Source organism: Mesoplodon densirostris, chromosome 18 (assembly GCF_025265405.1).
Source record: "Mesoplodon densirostris isolate mMesDen1 chromosome 18, mMesDen1 primary haplotype, whole genome shotgun sequence".
Classification (NCBI taxonomy): domain Eukaryota; kingdom Metazoa; phylum Chordata; class Mammalia; order Artiodactyla; family Ziphiidae; genus Mesoplodon; species Mesoplodon densirostris.
In genome coordinates this window covers 12,443,415-12,459,137 of record NC_082678.1, presented here as the reverse complement: position 1 = coordinate 12,459,137, position 15,723 = coordinate 12,443,415, and the positions used below count along the sequence as shown (strand labels likewise).

The 15,723-nt window shown below is 43.9% G+C and overlaps 1 protein-coding gene across 14 annotated transcripts in view; it reads left to right on the top strand.

Annotated features, from left to right (window-relative positions):
* Positions 1-5,310: 5,310 nt before the first annotated feature.
* The window catches only part of BPTF (bromodomain PHD finger transcription factor), a 144,352-nt gene continuing 133,939 nt past the window's right edge, over positions 5,311-15,723 (top strand). For all 14 annotated transcript variants that reach the window (XM_060080489.1, XM_060080487.1, XM_060080485.1 and 11 more), the window contains exon 1: positions 5,311-6,129. In XM_060080489.1, the coding sequence (XP_059936472.1) occupies positions 5,517-6,129 (613 nt within the window). In that variant the 5' untranslated portion in view covers positions 5,311-5,516. The remainder of the gene's footprint in view (positions 6,130-15,723) is intronic.

Sequence of the window (15,723 nt, the reverse complement as noted above, 5' to 3'; positions counted from 1 at the left end):
AACTGTCTCCTAGACATTTCCACCTCATCTTCCCATCAGTAAGCCAAATCCAGCCTACCTAAATAAGAAGCATCACAGGATCATAAGCATAGATGCTAGCACTGGAAGGAACCATAGAGATGATCTAATCCAGACCTGCCGAACCAGGGAGCTATGACACACACTAGTGCACAGTGAATGAGGTATGGGCGGGCGGAGATGTTCATCCTCCCAGCCCCCAGCGTGGCTGGAGCCTCTGGACCAGTCACTTCTGTTCACTACAGCCTCATCCTCTGATGACCTTTAGAGAGGGGGGCGGGGTCTGAGAGTGAGCAAGAGGCCACCACTGGCAGCCAGATGCAGGGCCCATCGTTGCCTATGGAGAGATGCTGGAGGAGTTTGTGTCCCAGGTGCCCAAGGAATGCAAGGAGCAACCAGTGGGCAGGAAGTTGTGAATGAGTGTGTGTGTGTGGCGGGGGTTCTGTGCAGGCAGCTCAGAAACTCCATCTTCACAAACTTTGATGTTGGATAATTTTGTCTGTTTGTGGCCGATGTGCCACAAATGATGTCCAAACTGTGAACTGACTATTCTAATAGTGTCTGTGTTCTGTAAACTAGGGCTTCAATCATTGTTTTGAAATACTAGCTATGAACAAGTCTGATTGGATAAAAAATCCACAAGAAATTTTATAAGCACATTTGTCAGTGAAAGAAGAGGAAGAGCCTTAAATATAACTTAAATATAATTTCTACTGTTGTAAATCTTTGAACGGTTATCAAAGATGGTTTAAATTTCTTTGCGTCACCTACTGCTATACAGTTTCTTGTCATTTAAAGAGATCACTGTTCAAGAGTCTCAGTCAGGAACAAGCTATTTAAAACACAAAGCTGAGAATATAAAATTAGGTACTAGGATTCAAGTTCAAGTTCCTCATTTAATAAAAATGACTTTTTGAAAAGTGTTAACAAATTCACAATTTAATATCTTCTCTAATGCTATATATTTAATTTTTATTATAATCATATTCTATAAAGAAAACATTTTATCACATTCAATAAGCTCCTCTAGTTTTCATTGGGTGCTATAATGTGAAAGGGTTGGAAAGTACAGATCTAACCCAGCACTTATTTGTGAGGAAACTGGGGCCCAATCAGGGTGACTCATCTAAGGTCACAGAGCTAATCACTTCCTCCCTAAACCAGCTCCTGTGCTGACTTTCTGCGTCTTACCTGTAGGTCTGTGATACATCATTCTCCAAGTTACCCAAATTCAAGTCAACTCATGTTCACTTCCCTCTCTGTCGTATCTCACCCAACCTACGTTCCCTCTCACATTGAAGGAACACTCCACTTTATGGGAGCTGACATGCCAGCTGCTTGCCACGTTGGCCTCCAATTTGTAAAAAAACAGTATCTGCAAAGCGCAGTTAAATGAAGCATGATAAAATGAGGTATGCCTGTATGTTTATTCCCATTTTACTGCCACTCCTCCCTCAATTCACACCATGGCCTCATGGAAAACTCCTGTGACTAGGTGACTAAGGAAGACATTTGAGCTTGGTTTAACAGATGGTATCAGCTGGCAGTGGACTGCTAAGGTGTTCTAGCTACACTTGGAGGTGGTCTTGAAAATGGTCTTGGAAGTGGCAAAAGGAAGTCTTCCCAGTGGGCAGAGCTTTGAGTTGTACTCTTGTGGTTCTCTTTGCTTTGAGAAAGACTCTACACCAATTCACGGGCCAGGTGGGTAAGGACTTAGGCTGGTGACAAGGAGGTTTGGGAGAGAGGATGTAGCTGTAGATGAACCTCAGAATAGACCTGGAAAGTGAGAGCACTTGTATCCTATATGAATATTTATCAAAATGTCCCCGCTGCTGGGACTTCCCTGGTGGCCCAGTGGTTAAGAATCTGCTTTCCAATGCAGGGGGCGGAGGTTCAATCCCTGGTTGGGGAATTAAGATCCCACGTGCTGCAGGGCAACTAAGCCCGTGCACCACGACTACTGAGCACACAGGCCACAACTAGAGGGAAGCCTGCACATTGCAACGAAGACCCCGCGTGCCACAATGAAGACCTGACGCAGCCAAAAATAAAATAAATTAAAAAAAAATGTCCCCACTGCTAAAGAAGCTTTAATAAATTAGTGAACAAGAGCTTCCCTGGTGGCGCAGTGGTTGAGAGTCTGCCTGCCGATGCAGGGGACGTGGGTTCGTGCCCCGGTCTGGGAAGATCCCACATGCTGTGGAGCGGCTGGGCCTGTGAGCGATGGTCACTGAGCCTGTGCATCTGGAGCCTGTGCTCCGCAATGGGAGAGGCCACAACAGTGAGAGGCCCGCGTACTGCAAAAATAAATAAATAAATAAATAAATAAATAAGTGAACAAGATGAGTGGTCAGGTGGATGAAGACCTGTTCCTAGTCAACCCAGTGCCTGCTCATTGGGGTCATGAGCTCATCACAGGCTTCTCCTCAGCAAGGCTAATCTGTTGCCACTGCAGAGTGCCTGTTTTAGAAGGAATCATTATCATGTATCATTTCTCTCATGGTGGTTAAGTGAGTCAACCTCATTGGGATGAGGTTTATACTGAATTTGGATTTCCATTCCTATCAGCCATGCCTTTACCCATCCTCATCCTAAATGGGTTTACCAAATACCTTATTCACCATCATGGTATCTTACACATCATGGTATATGTCTTAGTTCAGGCTGTTATCACAAATTACCATAGCCTGTGGGGCTTATAAACAACAGAAATTTATTTCTCACAAGCTGGAAGTCTGAGACCAGGTTGCCAGTGTGGTTGGGTTCTAGTGAGAGCCCTCTTCTGGGTTGCAGACTGCCGACTTATTATATCCTCACCCAGAGAGCAGAGATGAGAAGCATGCTCTCTCCTAATCTTATAAAGGCAGGAATCCCATTCATGCGGGCTCTACCCTCATGATCTCACCTAATCCTAATTAACTCTCAAAGGCCCCATCTCCTAATACATCACATTGGGGGGAGGATTTCATCTTACGAATTTTGTAGCAACAGAAACATTTAGTCCATAACAGCATCTGACCAAGGAATTAACTTTACAGTGAAATAAGTAAAGAAACTGGCTGTCCTATCAGATTCACTAGCCCTGTATTGTGGACCCCGACAACCAGAAGCAGCTGGCTTTAAGGAATAGTGGAATGACCCAGGGAATTCACGCCTACTGAGCCAGCTGGAAGACAAGAGCTTGAGAGCTTGGATTCTATTTACAATGGTCCCTGGGTATCCTCGGGGAGTTGGTCCAGGACAGCTCTTCGGGTACCCTCCCACCCCCAGATAACAAAATCCAAGCATGCTCAAGTCCCTTATATAAAATGGCATAGTATTTGCATATAACCTACACACATTCTCCCATATACTTTAAATCATCTCTAGATCACTTATAATACCTAATGAGAACCTATTTTATTTATTTTTAATTTATTTTATATTTTTTGGCTGCACTGGGTCTTCGTTGCTGCGCGTGGGCTTTCTCTAGCTGCTGCGAGCGGGGGCTACTCTTCGTTGCGGTGCGCGGGCTTCTCATTGCGGTGGTTTCTCTTGTTGCAGAGCACGGGCTCTAGGCGCGTGGGTTCAGGAGTTGTGACTCGCGGACCCTTAGAGGGCAGGCTCAGTAGTTGTGGCGCACGGGCTTAGTTGCTCCGTGGCATGTGGGATCTTCCCGGACCAGGGATCAAACCGGTGTCCCCTGCATTGGTAGGCAGATTCTTAACCACTGCACCACCAGGGAAGTCCCGAGAACCTATTTTAAAGTAGGTTTCCTCCGTTATGAGATTGTAAACTCTGAAGGCTGTCACCACTTTTAATATCTTTCTATTTAAGTACATAGGGTTGTACTTTATATAGTGCAGGATACAGGTTGCAAACTTGTAGATTCTCGGCTATATCTGAACTGCATTCATTTTGATCAATCTGAAGTTTTTTTTAAACTGACAGTTGCCAACATTTAAAAATCAAGAGATTTCATGTGAAATGCACATTTCCACCTTCTCTTGAAAAATTCGAAGATCTGGCCATTTTAGGCCCACATTCCCAAAGCTGCGCTCTTTAAACAAAACAGGCATTTCCATCCGCCGAAGTCCTCACCTTGCTCACTTGATTTACTTTCACTAGTCACCTGGTCACTGAAGGCATATAAGTTTGCCACCCTTGCTGCTCAATGGAACTATATTGAATAAATGAATTTGGCAGTTAATGCTTGTACGTTCATTTTCATTTCACATATGCGTTCTATCCTTCTAACTCCATTATAATAAGCCACTTGATGGACAGAATCCTGTTAACTATTTTTCCTTAAATCACTTTTTGGTGGTCACGTGCTTCAATAAATATTAATATGTTTATAAAACCTTGCTCTTAGCCCCAGACCACTGCAAGTTGAGTCTCCCTGCGCTTGGTCTGGGGATGCCTAAAATTTCATCATTATGATTCGTTCCCTGGGTTCAGCCGAGACCTGGTTACTTGTCAGGTAAAGAGATTAAAATTATTTCCCGATAACACAAACATACAACATTTTAAAGTAGGTATGAGGTGGGAAGTTACCCTTTCCACAGCAAATAAAAAAGTTCTTTCAGAGGTGGTCAAGTTTCTAGCTGGGACCCTGGGAAAGGTGGAAGAAACTGGAATGTAGTTGCATTCTGAAGTTTATCGAAGGATTTTTGGGTGGGAATTTTATCCGAAGAGTCTCAGAGCGACCCTCGCTCGGGGTCTGGCAGCTTTGGGCGTGGCTTCTGGCACAGCCCCCGAGTAGTTGTCACTGGGATCAATTTCAGGACTCTCTAGAGCCCAGCCTTCGGAGTTTCACATTTCTGGGGGCTCGTCTCCCCGCCCCCAGGTAATTTCCCTCCGTTGCTGTTGCTGGCGCTGCCCTGCCTCCTCGGTCGCTGGAGTCTCCCCCCCTGCCCGACACCCTCTCTGACTCTTTCAGCATCCGTTTCCCCAAGGGGGCAGGACGGGAACGAATTTGGGGGCTTCCCTGCCCTCGTCTTGGAGCCGGGGAAGGGGAGATGCGAGCAGAAGGTCCTGTGAGTTCACGCTCGGCGGCCGGCTCCCGAGGCCTTCGGCCCGGGGCACTTCGCGAGGGAGCGCCCCTCTCCCCGGAGCCGCCAGCGGCTGCAGCCCAGCCACGCCGAACCGAGGGGGCCCGGGGCTCCCCGCCCCCGACCCGGCGTTGCCGCGCTCCCCCTAGCGGCCGCCGTGCGGCCTCGCTCCGTCCCAGGCTCGTCGGCGGCGCAGCTCACGTGACCGCGCTCCGGGCCTGCGGCCGCTGTCGGTTCCCCCAGTCACCGAGCGAGAGGGAAGAAACAAGATGGCGGCTGAAGGCGATCCGGAGTGGGGCCCCAGCAATTCGGATTGAGCCTTCTCCCTCCACCCGCTTCCGCCGGCCGGGCCCCTCCCGCCCGGCCCCGCGGGCCTCCCCACCCGGCCCCGGCGCCCCCCACCGCCACCCCTCCGCCCGCCCCTCCCCCCTCCGCTTTCCCTTCTCCCCCCGCCTCAGCTCCGACATGAGGGGCCGGCGGGGCAGGCCGCCCAAGCAGCCCGCGGCTCCCGCTGCGGAGCGCTGCGCCCCGGCCCCGCCGCCGCCGCCGCCGCCCACGTCCGGACCCATCGGGGGGCTCCGCTCGCGGCACCGCGGCAGCAGCCGGGGCAGGTGGGCCGCCGCCCAGGCTGAGGTGGCGCCCAAGACGCGGCTGAGCTCGCCCAGGGGGGGCAGCAGTAGCCGGAGGAAGCCGCCGCCGCCGCCGGCCCCCCCTAGCACCAGCGCCCCGGGCCGGGGGGGGCGAGGAGGCGGGGGCGGCAGGACGGGGGGCGGGGGCGGCGGCGGCCACCTGGCCCGGACCACCCCGGCCCGGAGGGCCGTCAACAAAGTGGTGTACGATGACCACGAGAGTGAGGAGGAAGAGGAGGAGGAGGACATGGTCTCCGAGGAGGAGGAGGAGGAGGAGGACGGCGAGGCTGAGGAGACCCAGGATTCCGAGGACGACGAGGAGGATGAGATGGAAGAGGACGACGATGACTCCGATTATCCGGAGGAGATGGAAGACGACGACGACGACGACGCCAGTTATTGCACGGAAAGCAGCTTCAGGAGCCATAGCACCTATAGCAGCACTCCAGGTACCCACCCAGCCCAGTTGCTGCAGACTCCTTCCCCACCTCCTCCCCCTTCTCCCCTCGCTCACTCCCTCTCTGGTCTCCCCCCCCTCCTCCCCCCCCCCCCCCGACAGAGGGGAAATGCGACGGCACATCAAGTGGCAAAAAACTAGATTTACAAGAGGAAAGAGGCGCATTGTTCAAAATGGAGATTGCATTGTTGCAGTTCGCAGGCCACACACTCGCGCTCTCTCTCCCTCTCCCCCCACCAACCCCCTCTTTTTCCTCTTAAAAATTTGTGCCAGTTCAGTGTCTCCACCGGGCAGGGTTGAAACTTTGGCACACACACATCCATTGCATTCATTTTTCTCCCCTTGTTTTGGTTTGGTTTTTTGGAATGAAAGAAGCCTCTTGTTTTTGCAAACCTCTTTGCATTTCTAATGTGGTTTCTTTTAGATTTTTATTCTATATCTGTTCCTGAAAAGGGAATTCAGGATTTAGACAGATTGTGCCATACAAACACACACAAAACATGCTTCTCTTCACACCCCGAGCTGTGTGGTTTTAAAAGTGTCTTAAGGAAATAGATCAGTTGGGTTAGCAGGGGAGCGTTATCTGGTCCTGTGTGTTTGTTTTTATTCTTGAGTGCTAATGGGCGCGTGCAACAGTTGCGGGTAAATGGCCGATTAAAAAGCAAAGCAGAAAAACCTAAGGAAACCAAAACAAATTTAGTATTTCATCTTATTCAAAGTCATTTCGGTAAAATGCAAAATAAAATAAGAGACCTCAGGAACATGCGTCTTAACTAATTTGATCCCTTTGCCTGAGAAATGCAGTTTGCTGTCACCTGTTGCAGAGACGTATAGTTGATCATGCAGACGCAATTGCTGAAGATGAACTTTTGGACCAACTCCGAAGTCACACAGCAGAAGTATAGGGAGATTTATTGCAAAATGACTTTTTATTTTCATTCTGTTTCTGAGGATAATAGTCCTCCGTGATCTGTAATGAATTTCTCTATGGTGACTCCTCTCCTATTTTCTCAGAGTTCCTCTAGGCTGGTGCTGAGATACATTTTGTTTATTTAAAAAACACACACAATGGCGGCTTTGTATTAAATACGTACTTGCGGCTTACTAAATTGTGAAAAAAAAACATAACTTATAGCGATAACCTACAAGACTTTTCCTTTATAGTTTTGTTAATCTGGATTAACTAAATTAGAATCCAGTTTTCAGAGCATTTAAAAAGTAAAGTTCATGAGGCAATAGGATCTTAACAAAGTGATAAAGGTGTGTCACTTGTTTTTAAAAGAGACTAGGATAGTAGAAGTTGTTAAATTTAAATGTGTCTTTTTTTTATAAATGCCTAAATACTCATTGGAGGAGTATGAGTATTAAGTCAGATGTAAACCTGTTTAGATTGTCCTAACAGCACATGAAAAAGGTAATTTCTTTTGCCTGACAGAATATCTGCCTGTCTTTGGGGTCGGGTGTGGGGAGAGCTGGCAGGAGAATGAAGGGAATGAATCAGATGTCAAGTGCTTGTGTCCTGTATGTAGAAGGGACCACACACCATTCTTCATTTCTTGCCAACTTAATTTTAGTACATCTTTTATAGTAATAGTTTTTACTTTAAGAAATCACATGTGGTCTTTTCTACCAAGAGCCCAGAATGGAAAGACCCGTGGAGAGTAAATTACACTATTGGAGGAAGTCTTCTCAGATGAGACAGAGAGCTAAGGCGTTTTGGCAGGGTGGTTCAGCTAACTTTAACTCCTCTTTGAAGGCCTAGAAAATAATATTTAGGGTTGAGAGCCGTGTATATGCTGAGTTAAATTACAGTTTGTGGTTAGGTTTCCTTTTTTAAAAAGATGCTTAAATCTTTATGTACTTGCATGACATTTCGTTTTTTCTGATGACATTCGTAGTCCACCTTGTGTATGCTTGTTCTATCCTTACGTGAAATTATGGATTATATATCCTTATATTAATCTTACACCCCCTGCCGTTCCTAGTACAGCGTCTCGCACACAGCCGGTGCTCATCAGAGATTGGTTGGACAGATGATTGTTAGTAGGTGAGAACTTGTAATAGATGAAGTTGTGCTAATTCTACTGTGGGTGCCGTAATTCCTAAATATTTTGGATTTGGGAAACTAAATATTGGTCTAATTAGATTTTGATACTTTGACCAGGGAATGTTTTTAGTAGCAGAGTTAGTGTGTTTTGAGCTGCTGTTTCATATTGCTTGCCAGGCATTTTCCTTTCTTTATTGGATGTGGTGTTAACGTGTTAGATGTTTTACTTTTTGAAACATTGTTTCTCAAGATTATGGTGGAAGAGATGATACATTTTGCATTCTAAACTTTTAGAATATGTCTACTTGCCTAGAATAACAATGCATGACAGTGAGTTGTTTAGGCTAAGCACCTGTTTCATTAGTTTTATTGTCTGTACTTCTAGGTAAATGTGTATGTATGTGCTTTGGAAGGAAATATGTTCTAGATGGTTTAAGATACCCCAAAGCTCATAAATAAATATGTTTGGTGGATTTGAATCCAGCTGTATTGTCAGGGCTCAGAGAAGAATATACTTTATTGGTAATTTAGAGAAGATGATTAAGCTTTGTAAACTAGAATGTTGGCTTAAGCACTAAATATTCAATTCCTAGTATAAGAAATTACTCATTCATCTATTCATATGTTGAGTACTTTGTAGGTAATATACCTGTTGATGCGAAGACATTGGTTGATGTTACTAGCTTAATTTTCTAAAAACATATATTTTAAGTTTATTCACTGGAGGTGAAATGTTTTCATTTTAATGGAGAGAAATTTTAAATGGGTACGTAAGGTACTCACATGACAGATATTATTATAGGTATAACAATTTGTTAATACAAAATTGAAAGCATCTAGTTTTGCTTAAATTCAAGGCATTTGGTTGAATAAGGCTTTTACTTTTATTGTTAAAATTTAGAGTTATTTCAGCCTGTAGGTTTTATGACATAGTTTGCCAGGACATTGAGAAGGATTGTGTAGAAAATCTATTTTGAATAGGCATTTGGTAAAGTTCTGACAGCACCTTGAAATCAAGCATTTTCTAATTCAAAACGTTAAATCAGACTTTAAACAGAATAGTTCTTGCATTTAACTTGTGTGGAACTGCTGAGGATACCTAGGTGGTATTTTGAACATCTGATGACTTCAGAAAGCAAAAGCCCTGGTGTTGCCCTGGGAGAGTTAGTGATTTATGTCCTCTAAGGCAGGGGTCCGGTACTGGTCCGCAGCCTGTTAGGAACAGGCCTGCACAGCAGGTGGTGAACGCGAGGAGTGAAGCTTCATCTGCCGCTCCCCATCGCTCCCATTACCACCTGAACCATCACCCCACCCCCACCCCCACCCCACCCCCGTGCATGGAAAAATTGTCTTCCGTGAAGCCGGTCCCTGGTGCCAAAAAGGTTGGGGACCTGTGCTCTAAGGATTATGAGAGTGGAGATGGGTGGCGTAGGTGCCATGAATGAACTGTAGATTGATCTGAAGCAAAATTTGTTACCTGCTGGCAGCATTTATTCTCACCGGTGTCAGCCAAATATCTTTTCATTGTGCTTGGAATTCCTGATTGCTACAAATGAGGTACAAAGTGCATTGGAGATTTAAAGGAGGGCGAGATCATACCCTATTTGGGGGAGTTGGTGTGGGCGTATGCTTCCTGGATGGGCATGTGGCTAGTGAGGACGGACAGAAGAAGGGAGGGAGCAGCATGAAGCAAGGCACTGATTCTAAAGTGCAGGCAGTCTTAAGTAACCTGGTTTAGCAAGAGCCTGAGTATGCGAATAGGGAATAAAAAAATAAAGCACCATTGTTGGGCAGTACTTAGAGAACCAGGCTATAGCATCTCCTCTCTCCCTCATTTGTAGGATAACAGTTGGGGTAGATCAGTGATCCTCAGTCATTTTTCACTCCTGGAACCCCCAAAGGATTTGCTGTATTCCTGTCAGCACCATGTGGGAGCATGAAACCAAACCAAATCAAATCGTGGATACTGTTAAATCACCGATGCAGCCAGTTTTTTCCCCCACAAATTGAGAGAATTAATGGAAGATGTGATTTCTGAAGTCTCTTCCCCTCCCACCCTCCTGTTTATTTCAGATCTATTTCATTTGTGGGTATTGGGGATCAATCAGAAGATCTGGAAACAAGCGGGATATGATTTCAGGGGGACATCAGGAAGTTTAGCATTACTTCTGTTCTGCAGGATGGATTGGAAGGGGACAGATAACTGGTGGGGATCTGGATGGGTTTTGTAGCCCTGGATGGGAAGATCAGTTCAGGAGGTACTTCAGAATTCTCCAGCATCAGAAGTGTAGACAGAGGAATGCATCAGATATGCCTCTGTAAGAGTGGCAGTGCTTTCAGTAGGAACAGGAACTCAAGATTATAAGGGAAATTAATGAGATCTGTTTTCAGGTGTTGGTACCTGAAGAGGTTAAACATGAGAATTAAAAGAAAGAAAATATGGGCCCCAAAGAGTTATTAAAAAGTTGGACAACATGACCTGTGGGTATTAGAGAGGTGTGTCTGAGGTATGCAATAATAGATGGTCTTTGTACAGCTCAGGCCCAGTACTCTTCTGGTGTATATTTGGAAGTGGAGCTGGGTATTGAAATGTGTGTGTGCAGCAGGATTGAGGCTATTAAGGCCAGGAGCTCTGGTCTGTTCCGTTAGGTCTGCCTTTCCTCCCTCTTCAAGATCTCGTGTCCTCCCTGTGACTGCAGATCCTTGGTGGGGGTGTGTGTGTGCCAGGGGTGAGAAGGTGGTGGTAGTGGTGGCAGACCGGTAGTCTGGGTGACATAGACAGGAGCAAATCCTAGTAGATGCCCTCTTTGCATTGGGTAGACTGCTCCCTCCCTGGTCCTTAGCCATGCTCTGGGGATCTCTTCCTAGAAGTCTTCACAGAGTTCTGTTGCTCACCTTGGTCTCTTCTCTCTCTCTCTCTCTCTTTGGCTGCACCGCTTGGCATGTGGGATCTTAGTTCCCAGACCAGGGATCGAACCCGCGCCCTCTGTAGTAGAAGCACGGGGTCTTAACCACTGGACCGCCAGGGAAGTCCTCTCTTCTCTTTGAATGCCTCTTAGAGCAGTTATAGCCTCACCTTCATAATTTAGCACTCGTTTAGCACTGACCCTCATTATTCTAATTTTTTTCATGCTTTCAGTTCTTTAAAATGATAAGCTTCAGGAGACAGAACATTTCTTTAAAAAAAAACCTTACAAAATGCACTTTAGGGGCTTCCCTGGTGGCGCAGTGGTTGAGAGCCCGCCTGCCGATGCAGGGGACACGGGTTCGTGCCCCGGTCCGGGAAGATCCCACATGCCGCGGAGCGGCTGGGCCCGTGAGCCATGGCCGTTGAGCCTGCGCGTCCGGAGCCTGTGCTCCGCAACGGGAGAGGCCACAACAGCACGAGGCCCACATACCGCAAAAAAAAAAAAAAAAAAAAAAATGCACTTTAAAAGATAGACAGTAAAATGCAGATGGTATTAAAATGCATATAGCTAAATATAATGTTTTAATCGTTTTGTCTACTGGTGTGTATCAGATTATATATTTTTCTAGATACTAAGTTACATTCCTCAAGTATTTTTTGATTGCTGGTTGATTTTTAAAAATAGTAACAGTAAGAGCTAACATTGGACATCTAAATTACTGAATTATTTTTGAGCAGTATTTAATAAAAATTGCACTTAAAAAATAGCAAAAAATTAGGAATTCCCTGGTGGTCCAGGGGTTAGGACTCTGAGCTCTCACTGACGAGGGCCCAGGTTCAGTACCTGGTCGGGGAACTAAGATCCCACAAGCTGGCATGGCAAAAAAAAAAATTTTTTTAATTACACACACACACACACACACACACTTTTGCATTTTTAAAATAGCAGTTTTATTGAGATACAGTATACGTACCATAAAATTCACACTTTAAAAAAAGTGTATTATTCAGTGGTTTTTAGTATATTCACGGAGTTGTGAATATATCATCCCTACCTAATTCCAGAACATTTTTTATCACCCCAACAAGAAACCCATATCCATAGCAGTCACTCCCTGTTCTCTCCCTCCCCTGCTCCATCCCCTGGCAACCATTACTTTCATTCTCTGTTGATTTGTCTCTTTTGGAACTTTCTTATGAAAGGAATCATAAAATACGTGGCTTCTTTCACTTAGCATAATGTTTTCAAGGTTCATGGATCTTGGAGCATCTAACAGCGCTATATGTAAATAATATTCCATTATATGGATATACTACATTTTGCTCATCCATTCCTCACTTCATGGACATTTGAATTGTTTCTACTTTTCGGCTGTTATGAATAATACTTCTGCTAACCTTCGTGTATAGGTTTTTGTCTGGACAAGATGTGTTTATTTCTCTTGGGTATATCCTAGGAGTGGAATAGCTGGATTATTACAAATACAATTTTAATACAATCTTTATAACCAGACTTATTTTGTTCATTACAGTAGTTTTAAAATACTTCTCTTAGGATGAATGAGAGCTGGTTTGTAAATCTTCCAAAATATCTAAGATTTTTGGATTGCTTTAGGTCAGCTTGGAGAATTTATACCAGGGTTTGTCAGAGAAGGAGCAGTGTAAGTGGAGTCGTTTTTCCACATAGTCAGTGTGAGGGTGTCTGGCAGGCTTCGGAGGCACCCACATATGTCAGCCCACCACAGAATTTTAGGCTGTCATGATATGTGAGAGTCTCAGGATTTTAGATAAATCTTTTATGAATGTCAAGGATCTAGGGAGGTAGCATGTAGCACAGAGTTTTAAAGAGTGAAGGATCTGGAACCAGTCCTCATGGGTTTGAATCTGGGCTCTGTGATGATGGGCATTTTGCTCAACTCTTTGTACCTCACTTTCCCCCTTTGTAAATGGAGATATCATAGTACTGAATTCAGGGTGTTGTGAAGGCTGAATGGGTTAATGCATGTGAGGTGCCTAGAACAGTGCCTGGCATATATATAGTGAAGATTAAATAAATAGTAGCTATTATTGTCTGTTGATTTGTTCCTGAACTGAAAGTGGATATTCTGTAGGGATATAGGGACCTTTCTTACAATGTAGCGAGGTAGTATTTTATTCTGTCGAAAGCTGTCAACTGACTCACGAGGTATAAAAATATTTTAAGGACCACATTAAATAAAAATGTACATGAAAATAGAGCTTTATTCCCCCCCCCCTTTAAAAGAATTACTAAATGTTTAACTTACCGATTCAAAACATTCAGTTTACCTAACATCTGATTTATTCTAGAACTATAATAAATAATACATTTACTTATTATTTACAGGGGTCAGTTAAAGTAGAAATAGTGCTCTTGATAATTTCAGCTCTTTGGTAGTTCCTCTCCTCCATGCAATTTTCCTCTGCCTATTCCTTAAACACCAGGTTTCCAGGTTTTCAAACCAGCCCCTGGCCCCCTCACTGTCTCCCTCCTTCCCCTGAGATCTCATTTATTCTCAAGTTGTTTTTAAAAATTGCAATGAAAAATTTAAAAATAGTGTAGATTTACTCCTTTGGGAAAATACATATAATATAAAGATGAAAATCATCTGTAATCCCACCAACCAAAGATACTCACTAGACATGTTTCTGTATATATATATATATTTTATTCCATTTACTGTAACCTGCTTTTATCTACACATTTTTTAAAAGTTATAACTAGGATGACACTAAACTGTTTTTCCTTGATATACGGCAAGGTTTTCCCATATCACTGTATCTTTATCAGTCAATCATCCCTAATGATTAGTAATGCTGAGTATCTCTTCATGTGCTTATTTGCTGTCTGTGAAGAAAATCATTGGTCAAGTGTCTGTTGAAATATTTTGCCCATTTGAAAAATACTTATTTATTTATTTAGGCTGTGCTGGGTCTTAGTTGTGGCATATGGATCTTTAGTGGCAGCATGTGGACTACTTAGTTGCAGCATGCATGCAGGATCTAGTTCCTCGACCAGGGATTGAACCCAGGCCCCCTGCATTAGGAGTGCAGAGTCTTATCCACTGGACAACCAGAGAACTCCCTTTGCCCAGTTTTTAATTGGGTGGTTTTCTTATTATTGAATTTGGAAAGTTCAGCTAACATAATAATTATTTATGATATATAATTTCCCAAAGCTCTTTTCTCTGTTCCTTTTTCAGAGTATTCTCTTCTTGGATGCAACACCCTGACTTATCTCTCTAAGGATATTTATTATAGGTTTTTTTTTTTTTTGAAGATTTCTTCTGTTTCTTTTGTTTCCTCAGATTCCTTTCTTAGGTTTTAGTTTTTTCTCTTTGATATTGGAGACTTTTTTCAAGTGCCTTGTGATCCTCAGCTGTTCATATTTAGGAGTGAAGCACTGAGTAGCACTTTGTGGGTGGCCATGGGTTGTCAGCTGGTGGGTTTCACTGCAGATTAATTGGGCAGTGGAACCCCAGGTATCAATATTTGTTTTTGTTTTTGTGTATTTTTGTTTTCTCTTTCACTCTTTTTTTTTTTTTTTTTCCTCCTGTGAGTCTATTTGGTTTCTTAAGGGAAGATTTCTTAAATCTTTTTTCCTGGGGCTGGGAGTAGGGGGTCCGAGGGCGCGTGACCAGTATCCTGTGAAGCCAGATGAGGGAGGGTGACTAGGGCTCCCACCTTGGAGTAGGCACACTTCACTGAATTTCCCTGTTACGAACCCTGAGCCAACTTTTTTTTTTTTCTAAGTGTGGTGTAATTGACATACAACATTATCTTAGTTGCAGGTGTACAACATAATGGTTTGATATATATATACATTGCCAAATGATCACCACAGTAAGTCTAGTTAACATCTGTCAACGTACATAGTTCCAAAAACATGTTTTTTTTCTTGTGATGAGAACTTTTGAGATCTGCTCCCTTAGCAACTTTCAAATATACAATATAGCACTCTTAACTATAGTTACCATATTGTACAGTACATCCCCATAACTTATTTGTATTGATATTATAACTGGAAGTTTATATCTTTTCACCCCCTTCACCCATTTTGCCCACCCCCTATCCCCTGCTTCTGGCAGCCATCAGTCTGTTCTCTCTATCTATGAGCTTGTTTGTTGGCTTGTTTTTTAGGTTCCATATATAAGTGAGATCATATGGTATTTGTCTTTTTCTGTCTGACTTATTTCACTTAGCATAATGCCCTCAAGGTCCATCCATGTTGTCACAAATGGCAGGATTATCTTCTTTTTTATGGCTGAATCATATTCCATATTTTGTGTGTGTGTGTATACACCACATTTTTTTAATCCATTCATCCATCAATGGATACTTAGGTTGTTTCATGTCTTGGTTATTGTAAATAATGTTGCAGTGAACGTGGGGGGTATAGATGTCTTTTTGAGATAGTGATTTCTTTTCCTTTGGATATATCCAGAAGTGGAATTGCTGGATCATTTGGTAATTCTATTTTTCATTTTTTGAGGAACTTTCATACTGTTTTCCGTAGTGGCTGCACCAATTTACATTCCTACCAGCAGTGCATAAGGGTTTCCTTTTTTCCACATCCTCGCCAACACTTGTTATTTCTTGTCTTTTTGATAATA